This window comes from Bombina bombina, chromosome 3 (genome assembly GCF_027579735.1).
Source record: "Bombina bombina isolate aBomBom1 chromosome 3, aBomBom1.pri, whole genome shotgun sequence".
NCBI classification, from domain to species: domain Eukaryota; kingdom Metazoa; phylum Chordata; class Amphibia; order Anura; family Bombinatoridae; genus Bombina; species Bombina bombina.
Genome location: NC_069501.1, coordinates 1,013,083,602 through 1,013,102,763, shown reverse-complemented (window position 1 = coordinate 1,013,102,763; position 19,162 = coordinate 1,013,083,602). Strand labels below are relative to the sequence as shown.

Sequence of the window (19,162 nt, the reverse complement as noted above, 5' to 3'; positions counted from 1 at the left end):
CATCAATATTATCCCAGACTCACCCACAACAACAGTGAGCCTCTGGGAATTGCCCCAGATATATTTTCTGGAGATGCCACTGTTTACCTTGTTGGTATAAAAACTGAGCTGCAAAGAGTTAAACAATTCACATTTGTATTCAGTGTTATTAGCTTCCATTTAGTTTTATACACCTCCTTGTTCTGTTTTACAAATGCACAAAAAAAGACATCCGGTGTTAGGTGTAACCCTATCCCGATTTTCATTTCAAGTTCACCAAGTACGTAGATTAGCAACTATAACCCAATAGTATCAAAGAAGTGTTTCCTGTATGCTGCCTTCACCTGTGATTAACTCAGTAGCAAAAGACAAATTACATTTAAATACTATTTAATTTACATGTACTGTATGTCAAGTCCCTAATTTTCTTGATGGCTTTTAGCAATGTAATATTTATATAGGTATGATTTTTTTTGTATTACTTTAATATTTTCTAATATTTCAGTATTTAACATATTTATATACATATTTACAGGCACTTTTTAAATATAAAATATTAGAGTAAACGTAATTCTTAAATATGTATATAAAAACTTGAGTCCATTAATGACAGACTAGCAGGAAGTCAACAGTTGCTAATGACCTCAATCTAAACTGAGAACAAATGTATTACTTTGTGCTGTCATAATTTGGCTAGACAAAAAATGAAACGTGACATCTTTGTAAACCACAGAATTGTGTTGCCTTTTTTTTGGCAACTATTTGAATTGCTATTGAGCAGCTGAAAATGATTAACAGCACCTCAACTCAACCTAAGATGGGGGAAAATAAAACTTAAATCCAAATATTTTAGTAGTTTAGTTCTACAGAACTATGTAAAAAAAAAAAAAAAAAAAAACCCAGAATATACATTGTTTGCCTGTGGAATGGACAGAACCTAAATTAAATAAGGCTAAAGGGTAGACATCATCATTATATGAGAAATGATGGCAGATGGATCCATGTCTTATGGTGTTTGATAACTAAAAATAAGTTTTCTGGATTAATATCAATGATGATTAATAATGAATCTGTTTGCAACAGTAATTACTGATAACATATATGGCAGATAGAATCAATCATTGTGCCGCCCATAGTCATGCATACAATCTTCTAAATGTTTTCATCTATTTTACCATCAGAAGCTTTAGACCCTAAATTACTGATCACACTTCATTACTATTCTATGGAGGTCTCCAGGAGCTCTGCTGACTGATGGGAAATAGCTTTTGTTCCCCAAGTCTCTTTGTCCTTCTCACACATCTGTGTGAGGTCCTTTTGGCAGTAAGAATAACGATGGTTCATGTGCTGTGAAAAGGATCCTGAATGGGAGAACCTCTTGCCGCACTTGTCACATCGGTAAGGCTTCTCTCCCGAGTGCAGACGCATGTGCTCAATGAGATGATGCTTATGCTTGAAAGCCTTGCTGCAGACTTCACACTGGTGTGGTCTACTTCCTGCGTTACAAAGCAAAGACAGATTTGTTACATGGACTATAATAAATAATTAATACAAGTATAACAAATGTTTAATAAAAAATGTAATGAAGGTACTGTTCAACATTAATTAATGGGACATCAAACCCCAAATATGTCTTTCATGATTCAAATAGAGCTTAATATTTTAAACAACTTTCCAGTTTATTTCCATTATCAAATTTGCTTCATTCTCTTTGTATCATTTGTTAAAGGAGTGGCAATGCACTACTGGGAGCTTTCTGAATACATTAGGGTAAATGTATCAAATGCCGGCGGACATGATTCGCTGTTACGCTGTCGGCATTTAACATTGCACAAGCATTTCTTGTGAAATGCTTGTGCAATGCTGCCCCCTGCACATAGCTGCCATTCAGCTGCTAGCAGGGGGTGTCAATCACCCTCTCGGGCGTAGAAAGCAGCATCCACTGCTTGATAAGTCTACCCCATGGTGTGAACCAATGACAAGAATCCACTAATCAGCGGCTAGCTTCTATAGTGCATTGCTGTTCCTGAGCCTACCTAGATATGTTGTTCAATAAAGGAAACCAAAGAAACAAAGCAAAAAGTTTAAAATTGCATGCTCTATCGATATCATGAAAGTTTAATTTTGAATTTATTGTCCCTGTAAGGGAAATTCTAATACAAAAATGACACGCCCTAATTTATTAGAACATGTACTTTTCTGTTATTGACTCTAGATTATGGCATGTGTAAGTGCTACAAAAGTATTAAAGTCCCACTCAGGGGCTGCAAGTATTACAGCTCCCCAGTAGGAAATGGTTGAATGGGTTTGTCTGATTGTCTGACCAGCCCTGTTCAGCTCTGAAACGTCAATGCCTGTGGCTCTTGAGCGGGGTCTTTCCCTAGTCTTTGTAATACAGATACTACATGGTCTAATGAATTATAGCATGCCATTTTACTTTAGAATGCCCCTTTAATTAAGCATCAATGAAAAGTATACATTAAGTACAACTTTTACAGGAAGAGTTCATACAACAATAACAGTCTTCTTATACTTATTTAGATGTAGAATAGTGAATGTTGAAATATATACAAATTTTAAAACAAATGTTCCCCTTGACATTCAATCTGCCATATGGATGCTTCTAAAAATTAAATGTTAACATTTGCATATTACTATTAAATATTGACTCTTACAGACTTTTGTGGACATGCTGATACATAAAAATGCAATGTTATCTTAGAAAATTGAATGATTCATTTCATAATCAAACATTTGTTAATGGAAACAAATTCAGCAAACATTGAATATTTGTTTAGAATAAAATGTGTACAGCTTCAATATACTGTACCTTTAAGATTTTGCAACATGATTTTGCAACATATCAGCATTATTATTGGCGTCACAAAGTATCAACTAAAATTGTGTTCATTTAAAGGTAAGTAATACAAATGAATACATAAAATTTTGAGTGAGAGGTGAGAAAACGATGAAAAGAATATAATTAATATTATGGCCCTCCATTTATTATAGTGCGTGCGGGTAATGTTCTCAGAAAGAGAACCTGTCCACATGCCTTTGGGGCTTCTGGTGCGACTTCATAAATGGTGGCATATGTATTTATGTATTTGAAATATGTGTTGAAATCAAATAATTATATATCTGTTGATGTTTTAATGATTACTTTATATTTTATTTATTGATGCAACTCAATACTTTTATTCTGAATTAAACTCTTCATACAATTTTTATTTTATGTTCAATTTGTTTTGTTTTTTTAGTACGCATTTCATTTTCCTATGAATCTTACCTGTATGTTCATATTTGTGTCTTAATAAAGAGCTACTCTTTTGGAATGTTTTAGTACACTGATCACAAGCATATAGTCCAGCGTCCGTCTTGTTTAATTTTTTCTTTATTGCACCATTTTCACCCTCCTCCGAAACAGTTTTAAAGGGACCTCTCTTTGAAAAAAACACATAAATCATAAACAATAACAATATGAACTTACACAATATGGGGGAGCACTCTGTTTCCTATAGTTTAGATATTTGACTCTCACCTAGATTATGAGTTTTGTGCTATACCGGGTGCGTAAGAAATGCAATAAAATGAGCGGTATCGCACTTTCCATAGTGCTGCCATTACGAGTTACTGAAAAACCTCCTTGTGCTGTGCGTTGTGGTGCGTTAAGCTCCATACCGTACAAAAGCCAAGGGCTGAGTTTACGTGCTCGTGCACGCTTTCCCCCATAGACATCAATGGGGAAATAGTGTTAGAAAAAAACTAACACCTGCGATCGCGGAATGGCAAATTGCCCTAACGCAACCCCATTGATGTCTATGGGGAAAAGAAAGTTACATTTAAACCTAACACCCTAACATAAAACCCTAGTCTAAAAAACCCTAATCTGCCGCCTCCCAACAGCGCCATCGCTAAATAAAGATATTAACCCCTAATCCGCCGCCCCGACATCGCCAACGCTAAATAAAGCTATTAACCCCTAATCTGCCACTCCCCGACATCTCCAACACTAAATAAACCTATTAACCCCTAAACCACCGAACCCCCACATCACAAATAATAAATAAACCTATTAATCCTAAACCGCCAGCCCCCCACATCGTAACTAATAAACTAAACCTATTAACCCCGAAAGCACTGGACCCCCATATCGCAAAACACTAAATGAAACTATTAACCCCTAAACCTAACACCCCTAACTTTAAATTAAAAGTTACAATATAACTATCTTAAAATAAATAAAAACCTGTGAAATAAAAAAGATTAAACTATTAATTAACCTAACATAATTATTCTAATAATTAAAACTACCAATTAAAAAACCTAAATTACAAATTTAAATAAACCTAATACTACAAAAACAATAAAAAAAATCTAATATTACAAAAAATAATAACCCCCCCCAACCTACAATAAACTACCAATAGCCATTAAAAGGGCCTTTTGTAGGGCATTGCTCTAAGTTAAACACCTCTTTTACCTAGAAAAAAATACAAAGTCCCCCTAACAGTAATAACCCCCACCCAACCTACCTCCCAAAATAAAAAACCTAAGTCTAAAAAAAACCCTAAGCTATCCATTACCCATAAAGGGGCATTTGTATTTGCATTGCTCTTAAAAGGGCATTCAGCTTTTTTACTGCCCTTAAAAGGGCATTCCGCTATTTTACTGCCCTTAAAAGGGCATTCAGCTCTTTTACAGTGCCCAAAGCCCTAATCTTAAAAAAAAAAAAACCCCAAAAAACAAAAAAACCTTGGGTGTTAGTGTACTTTGTAAAATTTCAGTTATGAGTTTTGTGAAACATTTTTGTTTCGCAAAATCCATAACTACTGGTCTCAGATAACGGAATGGATCATGTCGGTATAGGCTGTAACGCAAGCATTTTAGCCGGACAGCACAACCTTTAATACGCCGCTATGGAAAATCCTGCACTCAAACGTAGTTTTTTTGAGTGCGGAATGTAGTGTTGCATTAAGGCTAAAATGCTTGCGTTACAGCCTATACTGCCGAGACTCGTAAAATGCGTTACTGGCCATTCCACGTGCAATAGTCAATTTTTCAGCAGTATAGCCGTACTGCACCATACCGCAAAACTCATAATCTAGGCCTCTGAGATGATTATCATACCCTTAGTTTATTTTCTAAAAGAAAACTCTGAAAAAAAAATCATTATGCTGTATATCCTTTATTATTAAAGGTGTTATATTGATAATTTATTATAATACAAATATATTCCTACACCTACAATGAAAGTGGTGTTCTTTTTAATATTACCTAGCAGTATAAGGACATACAATGATTACCTCTAGGATTGCTCTAAAAGCCTTTGGAGATTTTAATTATTTGTTATTATATTATGAAGACACACGAGACATCACTGCCTCTGACACGTTCTACTGCTTTCCAAATGCACATTGCTATGAATTACTCAGGAATAACCTTTAAAGTGACAGTCAACAGCAGAATTTTTGTTGTATAAAAAGATAGATAATCCCTTTATAACCCATTCCCCAGTTTTGCATAACTGACACAGTTATAATAATACACGTTTTACCTCTGTAATTACCTTGTATCTATACCTCTGCAAACTGCCCCCTTATTTTAGTTCTTTTGACAGACTTGCATTTTAGCCAATCAGTGCTGACTCCTAGGTAACTTCACGTGCGTGAGTTCAATGTTATCTATATGACACACATTAACTAATGCCCTCTAGTTGTGGAAAATTGTCAAAATGCATTCAGATTAGAGGCGGCTTTCAAGGTGAAGAAATTAGCATATGAGCCTACCTATGTTTAGCTTTCAACTAAGAATAACAAGGGAACAAAGCAAAATTGGTGATAAAAGTAATTTGAAAAGTTGTTTAAAATTATATGCCCTATCTGAATCATGAAAGTCTATTTGGACTTGACTTTCCCTTTAACAATTAAATGCAAAATTGTAGGATTATGAGTTTTTTCTTGGTTGATAATCTGTTATCTTGAATTTAAAGGAAAATTAAACTTTAAAAAAAATAAAAAATCTATAGTGTATTTAACAGAGTGATATGTAAATATGTAATATTATGTTAGTGTAAAAAAAATTCAAGTTAAAGTTGAAGGGACAGTCTAGTCAAAATTAAACTTTCATGATTCCGATAGGGCATATAATTTTAAACCACTTTACAATTTACTTTTATCATCAAATTTGCTTTGTTCTCTTGGTATTCTTAGTTGAAAGCTAAACCTAGATAGGCTCATATGCTAATTTCTAAGACCTTGAAGGTTGTATGCAGTTTTTCACAGTTATTCAAGAAATAGCAGCGCCTTAATTCATAACGTAGCTTTTATTGCAGAGACAAAATTGCAATGTTTCGGGGGGTCAGTCCCTTAATCATGCATGGTTAAGGGGCTGACCCCCCGAAACGTTGCAATTTTGTCTCTGCAATAAAAGCTACATTATGAATTAAGGTGCTGCTATTTCTTGAATTGACTACAGTACTAAGGAGTTGGCCAGTGGCTCCTTTTAGCCTGCAGCTTTTGATTATTTGGCTGCCGGACCTATCGAGTGTTTGCTGAGTTTTTCACAGCTAGACAGCACTAGTTCATGTGTGCCATATAGATAACATTGTGCTCATGCCTGTGGATTTACTTATGAGAGAGCACTGGTTGGCTAAAATGCAAGTATATCAAAATAACTGAAATAAGCGAACAGTCTACAGAGGCTTAGATACAAGGTAATCACAGAGGTAAAAAAGGATATTAATATAACCGTGTTGGTTATGCAAAACTAGGGAATGGGTAATAAAGGGATTATCTATCTTTTCAAACAATAAAATTCTGCAGTAGACTGTCCCTTTAAAATGATTTTGAATCTAATAGGAAATTAATCATCTGTACAACTGAAGACTCAAAATGTAATTGCTGTGGCTGATAAAAAGACAGCACCAAATATTATTAAGTACAGAAAATTACATTTTCCTAAATAAATAAAAACAATTTAAAGAAACATAAAAAACATTTTTTATGATTCAGATAGAGCATACATTTTTAAACAACTTTCAATTTACTTCTATTTTCAAATTTGCTTCATTCTCTTGGTATCTTTTTTTTGAAGGAGCAGCAATACACTACTGAAAGCTAGATGAACACATTGGTAAGCAAGTGACAAAACCATATATGTCCAACCACCAATCAGCAGCTAGCTCCAAGCCCCTGAGCCTATTGAGGTATGTTTTTCAACAAAGGAAACCAAGCGAATGAAGCAAATAACATAATAAAAGTAAATTGAAAATTTGTTTAAAAATGTATGCTCGATTTGAATCATGAAGGATTTTTTTGGGGTTTCATGTCCCTTAAAGCATTTCTATGAATGTATAACTTATAGGTCTACTCTTTGTTTTTTAATATTGATAATATTGTACTTATTCATTGTCTCTTCATGTGGAGCTTAATGTTCTACACGCAACAAAGAGAAAATCCTTCCATTTCCCTTTTTATTTGTGGTAATTTAACTTTAATTGGTAAATACATCATTTTTATGATATTATATGATTCATGGTTTTACCATATAAACTGCATTAAGACCTATGTAGGGCTCTCTCCAAATTTCCATTGTTATACAGTTCACTTTTCCACAATTTGCTCTTATAATCTTCTAAACCGTAATTACATCACTGGACATTGATATCATAATGCAAAAGCACATGACTCAAGATAACATAGACAGTATATGTTTATATTTGTGTTTCTCAACAGGAGCTCAAAGGCACTTTATTTAATACATACAAAAGCAATAATGTGATGGGTTAAAGAGTTATAAAATATAACAAAAATAGAGGTTTTTGTCTAAAAAAGAACAGATGGGCGTACTAACCTCTGACCTTGTATTTTCCTTTGTTGATAGTTCTACTGATTTTTTTTGGTCATAAAAACAATTCACAAAAGGAAACAGGTGCAGTCCATTGATATCATGGGGGTTCATTTGGATTATTGGGGGATGGCTTGGAATCAAACTGTGGAGGACACTGGGTAAAATGTATTGGACATTGGCTGAGTTAGTTTGAGGATCCTCATATGTCATCATTGAAAAATACTTTTGATTATACAGTGTACTGTTCTTAAATGAGCAAACTGTGTCTTGGTACACTTTGGCTTGAGAAATGGTAGTGCCCAGTTTTGGTAATGACAAATCTAGTGGTTCCATTTGAGGCTCTCTAGATACAGAACTTGTTGGTGAATAAGCTACGCCTCTGTGAGTTGGAAACATTTGCTTTTCAAGGTCACACATCACCATTGGAAGTGTGTGACCTGCATATTTAAGTTCATTGCCAGAACGTTTTAAATTTGTTGAAGCATCTGGTGATGAAGATTGATATAAACCATTTGACTTTGGTCTTTTCTTGATTGTATCTGTTGTTCTAACATATAAGTCTCTTTTCCAGCATTTTCCCTCAGAATCCTTAGAGGATGTAATTACACTGTTTTCTACTGTCTCTGATATTTTGTCATTACGCAACCCACCGTGACATAAACCTGTTAAAAAAGAATCCTCTTTCACTGAAGATTCTTGATACTGCTGTTTATAGTCCAATGTTTCTGGAGCGTAGCTTTCACATTGAGTACTAATAGTTCTTAGTGATGAGACTGGAAATGGAGCACCAAGCATTCTTACATCATCTCCTGACCAGCTATTAGCACTAACCTCAACTGGCTGCAGACTACTCCACCAACCGTTGCCCAGGTACCAGTTGTCTGATGTCTGCTTCAAGGGACTAATTCTCATTTCAATGGGCAACCTTTCAACAGACCTATAAATATGACTTAAATCATGTCCTAACCAGGCTACTTGTTGTTTTGCAAGGGCTCCTGCTACTTGACTGTATAGTAACCAGTTTCTATGACTATTATCATGGGGACTTGGTGGATTTTCCTGATGATTTTGATTTTTACCCTTGGGATATCTGTCTTGAGGAAGACCTAGAACAGGGGTATGTACTGTATTTACATGGTCAACAGGAAAACACCTTTTATTGTTAAGATGGGAACTGTAAGATCCAGAGTGTGAGAATCGTCTTTTGCATTTTGAACATTCATATGGTTTTTCACCTACAAAAAAAATCAAGATAGGGGTGATTTATTTAATCTCATTCTAAATAAAAGCAATGTAAGATTTACCACTGGCTACTCATAAAAAGCACAATTCCCATTGTTTTGCAGCCCAGAGGCACACCAGTTGAAAAGCCTCTCAAGTATGTATCTCATTTCCTTTGCTGGTAGAGAAATTATTGTCAATTGCCAATGTTTCACAAAGGGTGTATGGACAGAATCTTAACATATGCACATATTTCATATAGTCATATGCCCTGGATTAAAGAAAAACTACTGATTTGTGAGTGTTGTTATGACAGGATTATACAGATTAGGATTAAGGTCGCATAAATCCTCATTGAATTGGCTGATGTGAGTTTTAGTGAGTTTTATAGCATCAACTTTAATAACATGATCTATAAGACTCAAGTGAAATTTCAACATTGTGCTTTTAATCTGATACATTATAATGTAATTAACCAATCAGTTGAGTGTGTGAGCTACATTTAAAAATATAGGTGGCCTATCCACAATCCTTACTGATTAACCTGTGAGTTAACCTGATTAATCAATCAAGACTGGTATTTTTTTTATAAATGTGGCAGGGAAATCCTAAAGTAGATGAGACCCTGGCAAGAGGAAGAGGACCTTTTATTGCTGACCAGAATAGGCTGAAGACTGAAGAATCTTCATCCAGACCCCAGGCATCATAACATTAAACACAAATTGCAAGCTGAATGATCATCTACCTTCATATCTGAGAAGAATGTTGCAATGAATGATGCAGCTTTATTTTGTCAAATGTATATTGTTTTATGCTTTTTTTTCTTTTCACTGATTTCCCTGTCCCCATAACAAGCAGATTAACCCATCATAAACCAATACTGATATATTGCACTTGAGACTGTATTAGGGTAGCCTGCCCTTGTCTTTTCCTTATAGTAAATAATAATTTACTAAAATGGTATTTAAACAGACATATATTCCTATCTTATCTCCATCTAATAACTAGATGTAAATATACACTTATATATAGTATATATATACCCAATAATACAAGCAAAATACCTAGTATGCCACTGCTATTACAAATAATGTTTTTCCAATCATGATTGTTGATGCAAAGCTGATAATCCATTTTAGAGAGCAAATGACTAAAAAGAAAAGGTGAGGGAGAGGAAAACACTAGTATTGTATAAAAGTAAGTACTACTAATAGTAAAGTAAATACTATTAACACTTGCTTCCCTGGGAGAAAAGTGGAACACACACAAATTTCAGATGTGTCTTACAGCAAAAGGCAATATAAATAATTAATGTATATAGCAATATTTTACTTGCAACACGCATTGTTAAATTGTGTGTTCAATGATTGCACTATGACAGCTGTTTTGTCTGTGTGTGGAGGTATTTGTGATGTGAAGTTGTGTAATAGGATTTACCATTGTGAGTATGCATATTTTTTATATTTTTCATTATAAATTATTGCATTTTTGAGTAATTTTGCTCTTCCTTATTCTTAAACACATAAAACAGGCTTATCTTTAAACAGCAATGTTAGTTCTATAAATAACATCATTACTGGACTAACACTGCAACTCCAAGTTGCTCAAATGGAATCTAAAGACCTTAAATGGATAGTCTACACCCAATACATAATTTTGATTACTTATCGTTAAATACCAGAGAAGTATCCTGCAATTGGTCCCACATCTATAAGCTTGTAAGAAGTACATGAAATATTTAAATATTCCTTTTTTTGGGGGGAGCCGAAAATGTCCGCCAAGCTCTGTCCCCCTATTACGTGTATATTTTAGTATGTTAAGTTCCACCAATCACGATCGACTCAAATAATAAACTGAAAAATATTAAACGTGCACTGCTAAACTATCATACAAGAAAACAGCTAACTGCACAGAAGAAAGATGTAGGCGGAGCTTGGCTGGCATTTCTGGGGCGCGATCCGATATAGATCGCAGTTTGCGGCGCAAGCGAGGGAACCCACGTCGCCCGCAGTTTCAGCTCGCAACTCGAGCCATCCAATATGCGGCGCCGTCACTTGCTAAAGTGGCGCAAGTCTCACAAACCAGCGATGTCCAGAAATCTGCGTAAGTACAGATTTTTGGAGTCGCCAGTGACTTGCGCCACGTTAGAAACTGCCGGCGCCTACAAAACCTGACTAAAGTCTAAATCACCCGCACTGTCTAACACGCCTCCTAAACATAGCCCGACACGTCTAACACGCCTCCCTAACATAGCCCGACACGTCTAACCCTCTATCCGCTATCCCCCCCTCACTATCCTAACAATAAAAAAGCTATTAACCCCTAAACCGCCGCTCCCGTACCCCGCCGCAACCTAATAAAGTTATTAACCCCTAAACCGTCGCTCCCGTAGCCCGCCGCCAGCTATATTATATCTATAACCCCCTAAAGTGAGCCCCTAACACCGCCGCCATCTATATTAAAATGATTAACCCCTAATGTAAGCCCCTAACACCGCCGCCATCTCTATTAAAATGATTAACCCCTAATTTAATCTACCTACCCCGCCGCCAGCTATATTATCTATATTAACCCTAAGTATATTATAGTTAATATAGGTATTACATTATATATATTAACTATATTAACCCTAATTATATTAGGGTTAATATAGTTAATATAGTTACTATAGTATTTATATTAACTATATTAACTCTATCTAACCCTAACACCCCTAACTAAATTTATATTAAATTAATCTAATTCATTTATAAACTAAAATATTCCTATTTAAATCTAAATACTTACCTATAAAATAAACCCTAAGATAGCTACAATATAATTAATAATTACATTGTAGCTATGTTAGGGTTAATATTTATTTTACAGGTAAATAGTTAATTATTTTAACTAGGTATAATAGCTATTAAATAGTTATTAACTATTTAATATCTACCTAGTTAAAATAATTACCCAATTACCTGTAAAATAAATCCTAACCTAAGTTACAAATACACCTACACTATCAATAAATTAAATAAACTACAAACATCTATCTAAAAATACAATTAAATTAACTAAACTAAATTACAAAAAAAAACAAACACTAAATTACAAAAAATAAAAAAAAGATTACAAGATTTTTAAGCTAATTACACCTATTCTAAGCCCCCTAATAAAATAATAAAACCCCAAAATAAAAAAAATTCCCTGCCCTATTCTAAATTAAACAAATTTCAAAGCTCTTTACCTTACCAGCCCTTAAAATGGCCTTTTGTGGGGCATGCCCCAAAGAATTCAGCTCTTTTGCATACAAATACAATACCCCCCCCCCATTACAACCCACCACCCACATACCCCTATTCTAAAACCACCCAAACCCCCCTTAAAAAAGCCTAACACTACCCCCCTGAAGATCTCCCTACCTTGTCTTCACCACACCGGGCCGAACTCCTGATCCGATCCGGGCGATGTCTTCCTCCAAGCGGCAAAGAAGAATTCTTCCTCCGGCGATGTCTTCCTCCAAGCGGCAAAGAAGAATTCTTCCTCCGGCGACGTCTTCCTCCAAGCGGCAGCAAAGTCTTCATTCTTCCGGCGGCATCTTCAATCTTCTTTCTTTGCTCCGCCGCCGCGGAGCATCCATCCCGGACGACTACTGAACTACGAATGAGGTACCTTTAAATGACGTCATCCAAGATGGCGTTCGCCGAATTCCGATTGGCTGATAGGATTCTATCAGCCAATCGGAATTAAGTTAGAAAATCTGATTGACTGATTGAATCAGCCAATCAGATTCAAGTTCAATCCGATTGGCTGATCCAATCAGCCAATCAGATTGAGCTCGCATTCTATTGGCTGTTCCGATCAGCCAATAGAATGCAAGCTCAATCTGATTGGCTGATTGGATCAGCCAATCGGATTGAACTTGAATCTGATTGGCTGATTCAATCAGCCAATCAGATTTTTCTAACTTAATTCCGATTGGCTGATAGAATCCTATCAGCCAATCGGAATTCGGCGGACGCCATCTTGGATGACGTCATTTAAAGGTACCTCATTCGTAGTTCTGAACTACGAATGAGGTACCTTTAAATGATGTCATCCAAGATGGCGTCCGCCGAATTCCGATTGGCTAATAGGATTCTATCAGCCAATCGGAATTAAGTTAGAAAAATCTGATTGGCTGATTGAATCAGCCAATCAGATTCAAGTTCAATCCGATTGGCTGATCCAATCAGCCAATCAGATTGAGCTCGCATTCTATTGGCTGTTCCGATCAGCCAATAGAATGCGAGCTCAATCTGATTGGCTGATTGGATCAGCCAATCGGATTGAACTTGAATCTGATTGGCTGATTCAATCAGCCAATCACATTTTTCTAACTTAATTCCGATTGGTTGATAGAATCCTATCAGCCAATCGGAATTCGGCGGACGCCATCTTGGATGACGTCATTTAAAGGTACCTCATTCGTAGTTCAGTAGTTGTCCGGGATGGATGCTCCGCGGCGGCGGAGTGAAGAAAGAAGATTGAAGATGCCGCCGGAAGAATGAAGACTTTGCTGCCGCTTGGATGAAGACGTCGCCGGAGGAAGAATTCTTCTTTGCCGCTTGGAGGAAGACATCGCCGGAGAAAGAATTCTTCTTTGCCGCTTGGAGGAAGACATCGCCCGGATCGGATCAGGAGTTCGGCCCGGTGTGGTGAAGACAAGGTAGGGAGATCTTCAGGGGGGTAGTGTTAGGCTTTTTTAAGGGGGGTTTGGGTGGTTTTAGAATAGGGGTATGTGGGTGGTGGGTTGTAATTGGGGGGTATTGTATTTGTATGCAAAAGAGCTGAATTCTTTGGGGCATGCCCCACAAAAGGCCCTTTTAAGGGCTGGTAAGGTAAACAGCTTTGAAATTTGTTGAATTTAGAATAGGGCAGGGAATTTTTTTTATTTTGGGGGTTTATTATTTTATTAGGGGGCTTAGAATAGGTGTAATTAGCTTAAAAATCTTGTAATCTTTTTTTTATTTTTTGTAATTTAGTGTTTTTTTTTTTGTAATTTAGTTTAGTTAATTTAATTGTATTTTTAGATAGATGTTTGTAGTTTATTTAATTTATTGATAGTGTAGGTGTATTTGTAACTTAGGTTAGGATTTATTTTACAGATAATTGGGTAATTATTTTAACTAGGTAGATATTAAATAGTTAATAACTATTTAATAGCTATTATACCTAGTTAAAATAATTAACTATTTACCTGTAAAATAAATATTAACCCTAACATAGCTACAATGTAATTATTAATTATATTGTAGCTATCTTAGGGTTTATTTTATAGGTAAGTATTTAGATTTAAATAGGAATATTTTAGTTTATAAATGAATTAGATTAATTAAATATAAATTTCGTTAGGGGTGTTAGGGTTAGATAGAGTTAATATAGTTAATATAAATACTATAGTAACTATATTAACTATATTAACCCTAATATAATTAGGGTTAATATAGTTAATATATATAATGTAATACCTATATTAACTATAATATACTTAGGGTTAATATAGATAATATAGCTGGCGGCGGGGGTAGGTAGATTAAATTAGGGGTTAATCATTTTAATAGAGATGGCGGCGGTGTAAGGGGCTTACATTAGGGGTTAATAATATTAATATAGCTGGCGGCGGTATAGGGGGATTAGATTAGGGGTTAATAATTTTTATATAGGTGGCGGCGGTGTAAGGGGTCAGATTAGGGGATAGATAAGGTAGATGACAGCGGTGTAAGGGGTTCTAATTAGGGGATAGATAAGGTAGATGGCGGCGGTTTTAGGGGCTCACAGTAGGGGGTTAGTTTATGTAGATGGCGGCGGGGTCCGGGAGCGGCGGTGTAGGGGTTAATAACTTTATTAGGGATTTCGGGGGGGGGGGGGGGATCGCGGTTGACAGGTAGATAGACATTGCGCATGCGTTAGGTGTTAGGTTTATTTTAGAAGATCGCGGTTGACAGGGAGATAGACATTGCGCATGCGTTAGGTGTTAGGTTTATTTTAGCAGCCAGTTTAGGGAGTTACGGGGCTCCAATAGTCAGCGTAAGGCTTCTTACGGCTGCTTTTTGTGGTGAGGTGAAAATGGAGTAAGTTTTCTCCATTTTCGCCACGTAAGTCCTTACGCTGCATATTGGATACCAAACTGCGCTGGTTTGGTATACCTGCCTATAGCCCAAAAAACTACGGGCGACGGCAGAAATATACGCGCGTAACTTCTAGGTTACGCCGTATATGTGATACCAAACCCGCGCAAATATTGGCGTCGCCGGCTTTTGCGGGCGACGATTTTTATCGGATCGACTCCCTGGCTGCTAACTAACATTGATTATTTCAAAGTTTCATGTACGTTTTACAACCTTATAGATGTGGAACCCATTGCAAGATCCTTTGGTATGTAACAATAAGTAATAAAAAAATAAGTATTGGGTCTAGACTGTCCCTTTAAGGGTGAATAGATTCAAGAGTCGAAGACAATTCAGAAGTTGTCTAATTATATTTTAGACTGAATATAAAAGAGAGAATTATTTATTGATTGAATTAAGTAGTAGATGGGGATTCTGGACATTTTCAGAAAGTGGATATGGCAAGATGTATTGGTTGTAAGTGTTAAAGGATATAGTATATAGTACTGAGACAACCAGACTAAAATATTGATTAAAGGGACATTAAATACTCATGCACTGCCCTCAAAGTCTTGGTGCTGCCATTTTAGAACCTAGGTTACATTGTAGGTAACTGAAGGAGAGTTCCTGCACACATGCAAGCACGTCAACACTAGAATGATGTGAAGGGTAGATTTCAGCATGGCATAAGGGAGGTGGTACATAAACTTAATAATATTGATTAAAATTGCGATTAGTGTTTAATGTCCCTTTAAGTAGGTGAGATTTCAGGGATGGTGCTATGGAAAAGACCATTAAAACTAAGATTTGTTATATTTGTGTGGTGGTTTGCATTAGAAGGAGAAATGTCAGGTCAGACAGTAATACAATAGGGAGGCATTAAAATAGTCTTGTGATGCATAAAAAAAACATAATTTATGCTTACCTGATAAATTTATTTCTCTTGTAGTGTATCCAGTCCACGGATCATCCATTACTTATGGAATATATTCTCCTTCCCAACAGGAAGCTGCAAGAGTCCACCCACAGCAAAGCTGCTATATAGCTCCTCCCCTAACTGCCATATTCAGTCATTCGACCGAAAACATGCAGAGAAAGGAAAAACCATAGGGTGCAGTGGTGACTGTAGTTCAAATGAAAAAATTACCTGCCTTAAAGTGACAGGGCGGGCCGTGGACTGGATACACTACAAGAGAAATAAATTTATCAGGTAAGCATAAATTATGTTTTCTCTTGTTAAGTGTATCCAGTCCACGGATCATCCATTACTTATGGAATACCAATACCAAAGCTAAAGTACACGGATGATGGGAGGGACAAGGCAGGTACTTAAACGGAAGTTACCACTGCCTGTAAAAAACCCTTTCTCCCAAAAATAGCCTCCGAAGAAGCAAGGTATCAAATTTGTTAAATTTGAAAAGTATGAAGCGCAGACCAAGACTCCGTCTTGTAAATCTGTTCAACAGAAGCCACATTTAAAAAAGGCCCAAGTGAAAACCACAGCTCTAGTAGAATGAGCTGTAATCCCTTCAGGAGGCTGCTGTCCAGCAGTCTCATAAGCTAAATGAATTATGCTTTTTAACCAAAAAGACAGAGAGGCTGCTGAAGTCTTTTGACCTCTCCTCTGTCCAGAATAGACAACAAACAAGGTGAACGTTTGATGAAAACTGTAGTAGCTTGTAAGTAAAACTTTAAAGCACAAACCACGTCCAATATTGTGTAATAGACGTTCCTTCTTTGAGGAAGGATTAGGATACAAGCATGGAACAACTATCTCTTGAGTGATGTACTTGTTAGATACCACCTTAGGAAAAAACCCAGGTTGGTACGCAGGACTACCTTATCCGTACGAAGGACCAGATAAGGAGAATCACATTGTAACACAGATAACTTGGAGACTCTACGAGTCGAGGAATTAGCTACCCAAAAGGAACTTTCCAAGATAAAGATTGATATCTATGGAACAAAAAAGGTTCAAACGGAACTTCTTGAAGAACCTTAAGAATCAGGTTTAAGCTCCATGGCGGAGCAACAGTTTTAAACACAGGCTTGGATCTAACCAAAGCCTGACCAAATGCCTGAACGTCTAGAATACCTGCCAGACGCTTGTGCAAAAAAATAGACAGAGTAAAAATCTGTCCCCTTTTAAGGAATTAGCTGACAACCCTTTTCTCAAAAACATCTTGGAGAAAAGATAATATCCTGGGAATCCAGACTTTACTCCATGAGTAACCCTTGGATTCATAACAATCAGATATTTACACCATATCTATGTTCAATTTTCCTAGAGACAGGCTTTCATGTCTGTATTAAGGTATCAATGACTGACTCGGAGAAGCCATGCTTTGATAACATCAAGCGTTCAGTCTCCAGGCAGTCCATCTCAGATTGATTCTATTTAGATGGTTGAAAGGACCCTGAGGTAGAGGGACCTGTCTCAGAAGCAGAGACTGTGATGGAAAGGATGACATGTCCACCAGATCTGCATACCAGGTCCTGCGTGGCTACGCAGGCGCTGTCAAAAACACCAAAGCCCTCTCCTGCTTGGTCTTGACCTCCGGAGGAAATCCCACTCCCCCGGAAGAAAAGTCTGACGACTTAGAAAATCCACCTCCCAGTTCTCAACACCTGGGATATGGATAGCTGATAGACAAGAGTGAGTCTCTGTCCAGTGAATTATTGTAAGACTTCTAACATCGCTAGGGAACTTCTGTTCCCCCTTGATGGCTGATGTAAGCCACAGTCGTGTATATTGTCCGACTGAGTATGATGTACCTCAGAGTTGCTAACTGAGGCCAAGTCTGAAGAGCATGGAATATCACTCCCAGTTCCAGAATATTTATTAGAAGGAGGGTCTCCTCCTAAGTCCACTATCCCTGAGCCTTCAGGGAGTTCCAGACTGCATCCCAACCTAAAAGGCTGGCATCTATTGTAACAATTGTCCCATCTGACCTGCAGAAGGTCATACCCTTGGACAGATGGACCCGACATAGTCACCAGAGAAGAGAATCTCTGGTCTCTTGGTCCAGGTTTAACAGGGGGACAAATCTGTGTAATCCCCGTTCCTCTGACTGAGCATGCATAGTTGCAGCGGTCTGAAATGTAGACGTGCAAACGGTACTATGTCCCTTGCCGCTACCATTAAGCCGATTTCATTCATGTACTGAGCCACCGAAGGGCGCGGATGGGATGAAAAAAAAAACACGGCAGAAATTTAGAAACTTTGACAACCTGGACTCCGTCAGGTAAATTTTAATTTCTACAGAATCTATCAGAGTCCCTAGGAGGGAAACCCTTGAGATTGGGGATAGAGAACTCTTTCCTTGTTCACTTTCCACCCATGTGATCTCAGAAATGCCAGTACTACGTCCGTATGAGACTGGGCAATTTGGATGTTTGACGCCTGTATCAGGATGTCGTCTAAATAAGGGGCCGCTTCTATGCCCCGCGGTCTAAGGACCGCCAAAGCGACCCCAGAACCTCCATAAAGATTCTTGGGGCTGTAGATCCCAAAGGAAAGAGCTACAAACTGGTAATGCCTGTCTAGAAAGGCAAACCTGAAAAACGATGGTGATCTTTATGCATCACAATGTGAGGATAAGCATCCTTCAAATCCATTGTAGTCCTCTATTGACTCTCCTGGATCATAGTTAAGATGGTACGAATAGTTTCCATCTTAAATGACGGAATTCTGAGGAATTTGTTTAAGATCTTTAGATCCAAAATAGGTCTGAAGGTTCCCTCTCCTTGGGAACCACAAACAGATTTGAGTAAAAACTCTGTCCCTGTTCCTCTCTTGGAACTGGATGGATCTCGTACACAATGTAAGAATGCCTCCTTCTTTATCTGGTTTGCAGATAATTGTGAAAGGCGAAATCTCCCCTTTTTTTGGGGGGGAATCTTTGAAATCCAGAAGATATCTCTGGGATATAAATTCCAATGCCTAGGGATCCTGGGCATCTCTTGCCCACGCCTGGGCA

At 37.1% G+C, this 19,162-nt stretch overlaps 1 protein-coding gene across 1 annotated transcript in view; it reads right to left on the bottom strand.

Moving 5' to 3' along the window:
• Positions 1–1,197: 1,197 nt before the first annotated feature.
• LOC128652588 (zinc finger E-box-binding homeobox 1-like) overlaps positions 1,198–19,162 on the bottom strand; it is a 30,105-nt gene continuing 12,140 nt past the window's right edge. The window contains exons 3-5 of the mRNA XM_053705520.1: positions 7,834–9,065; positions 3,269–3,422; positions 1,198–1,475 (exon numbers count right to left, since the gene is read on the bottom strand). Of these exons, the coding sequence (XP_053561495.1) occupies positions 1,198–1,475; positions 3,269–3,422; positions 7,834–9,065 (1,664 nt within the window). The remainder of the gene's footprint in view (positions 1,476–3,268; positions 3,423–7,833; positions 9,066–19,162) is intronic.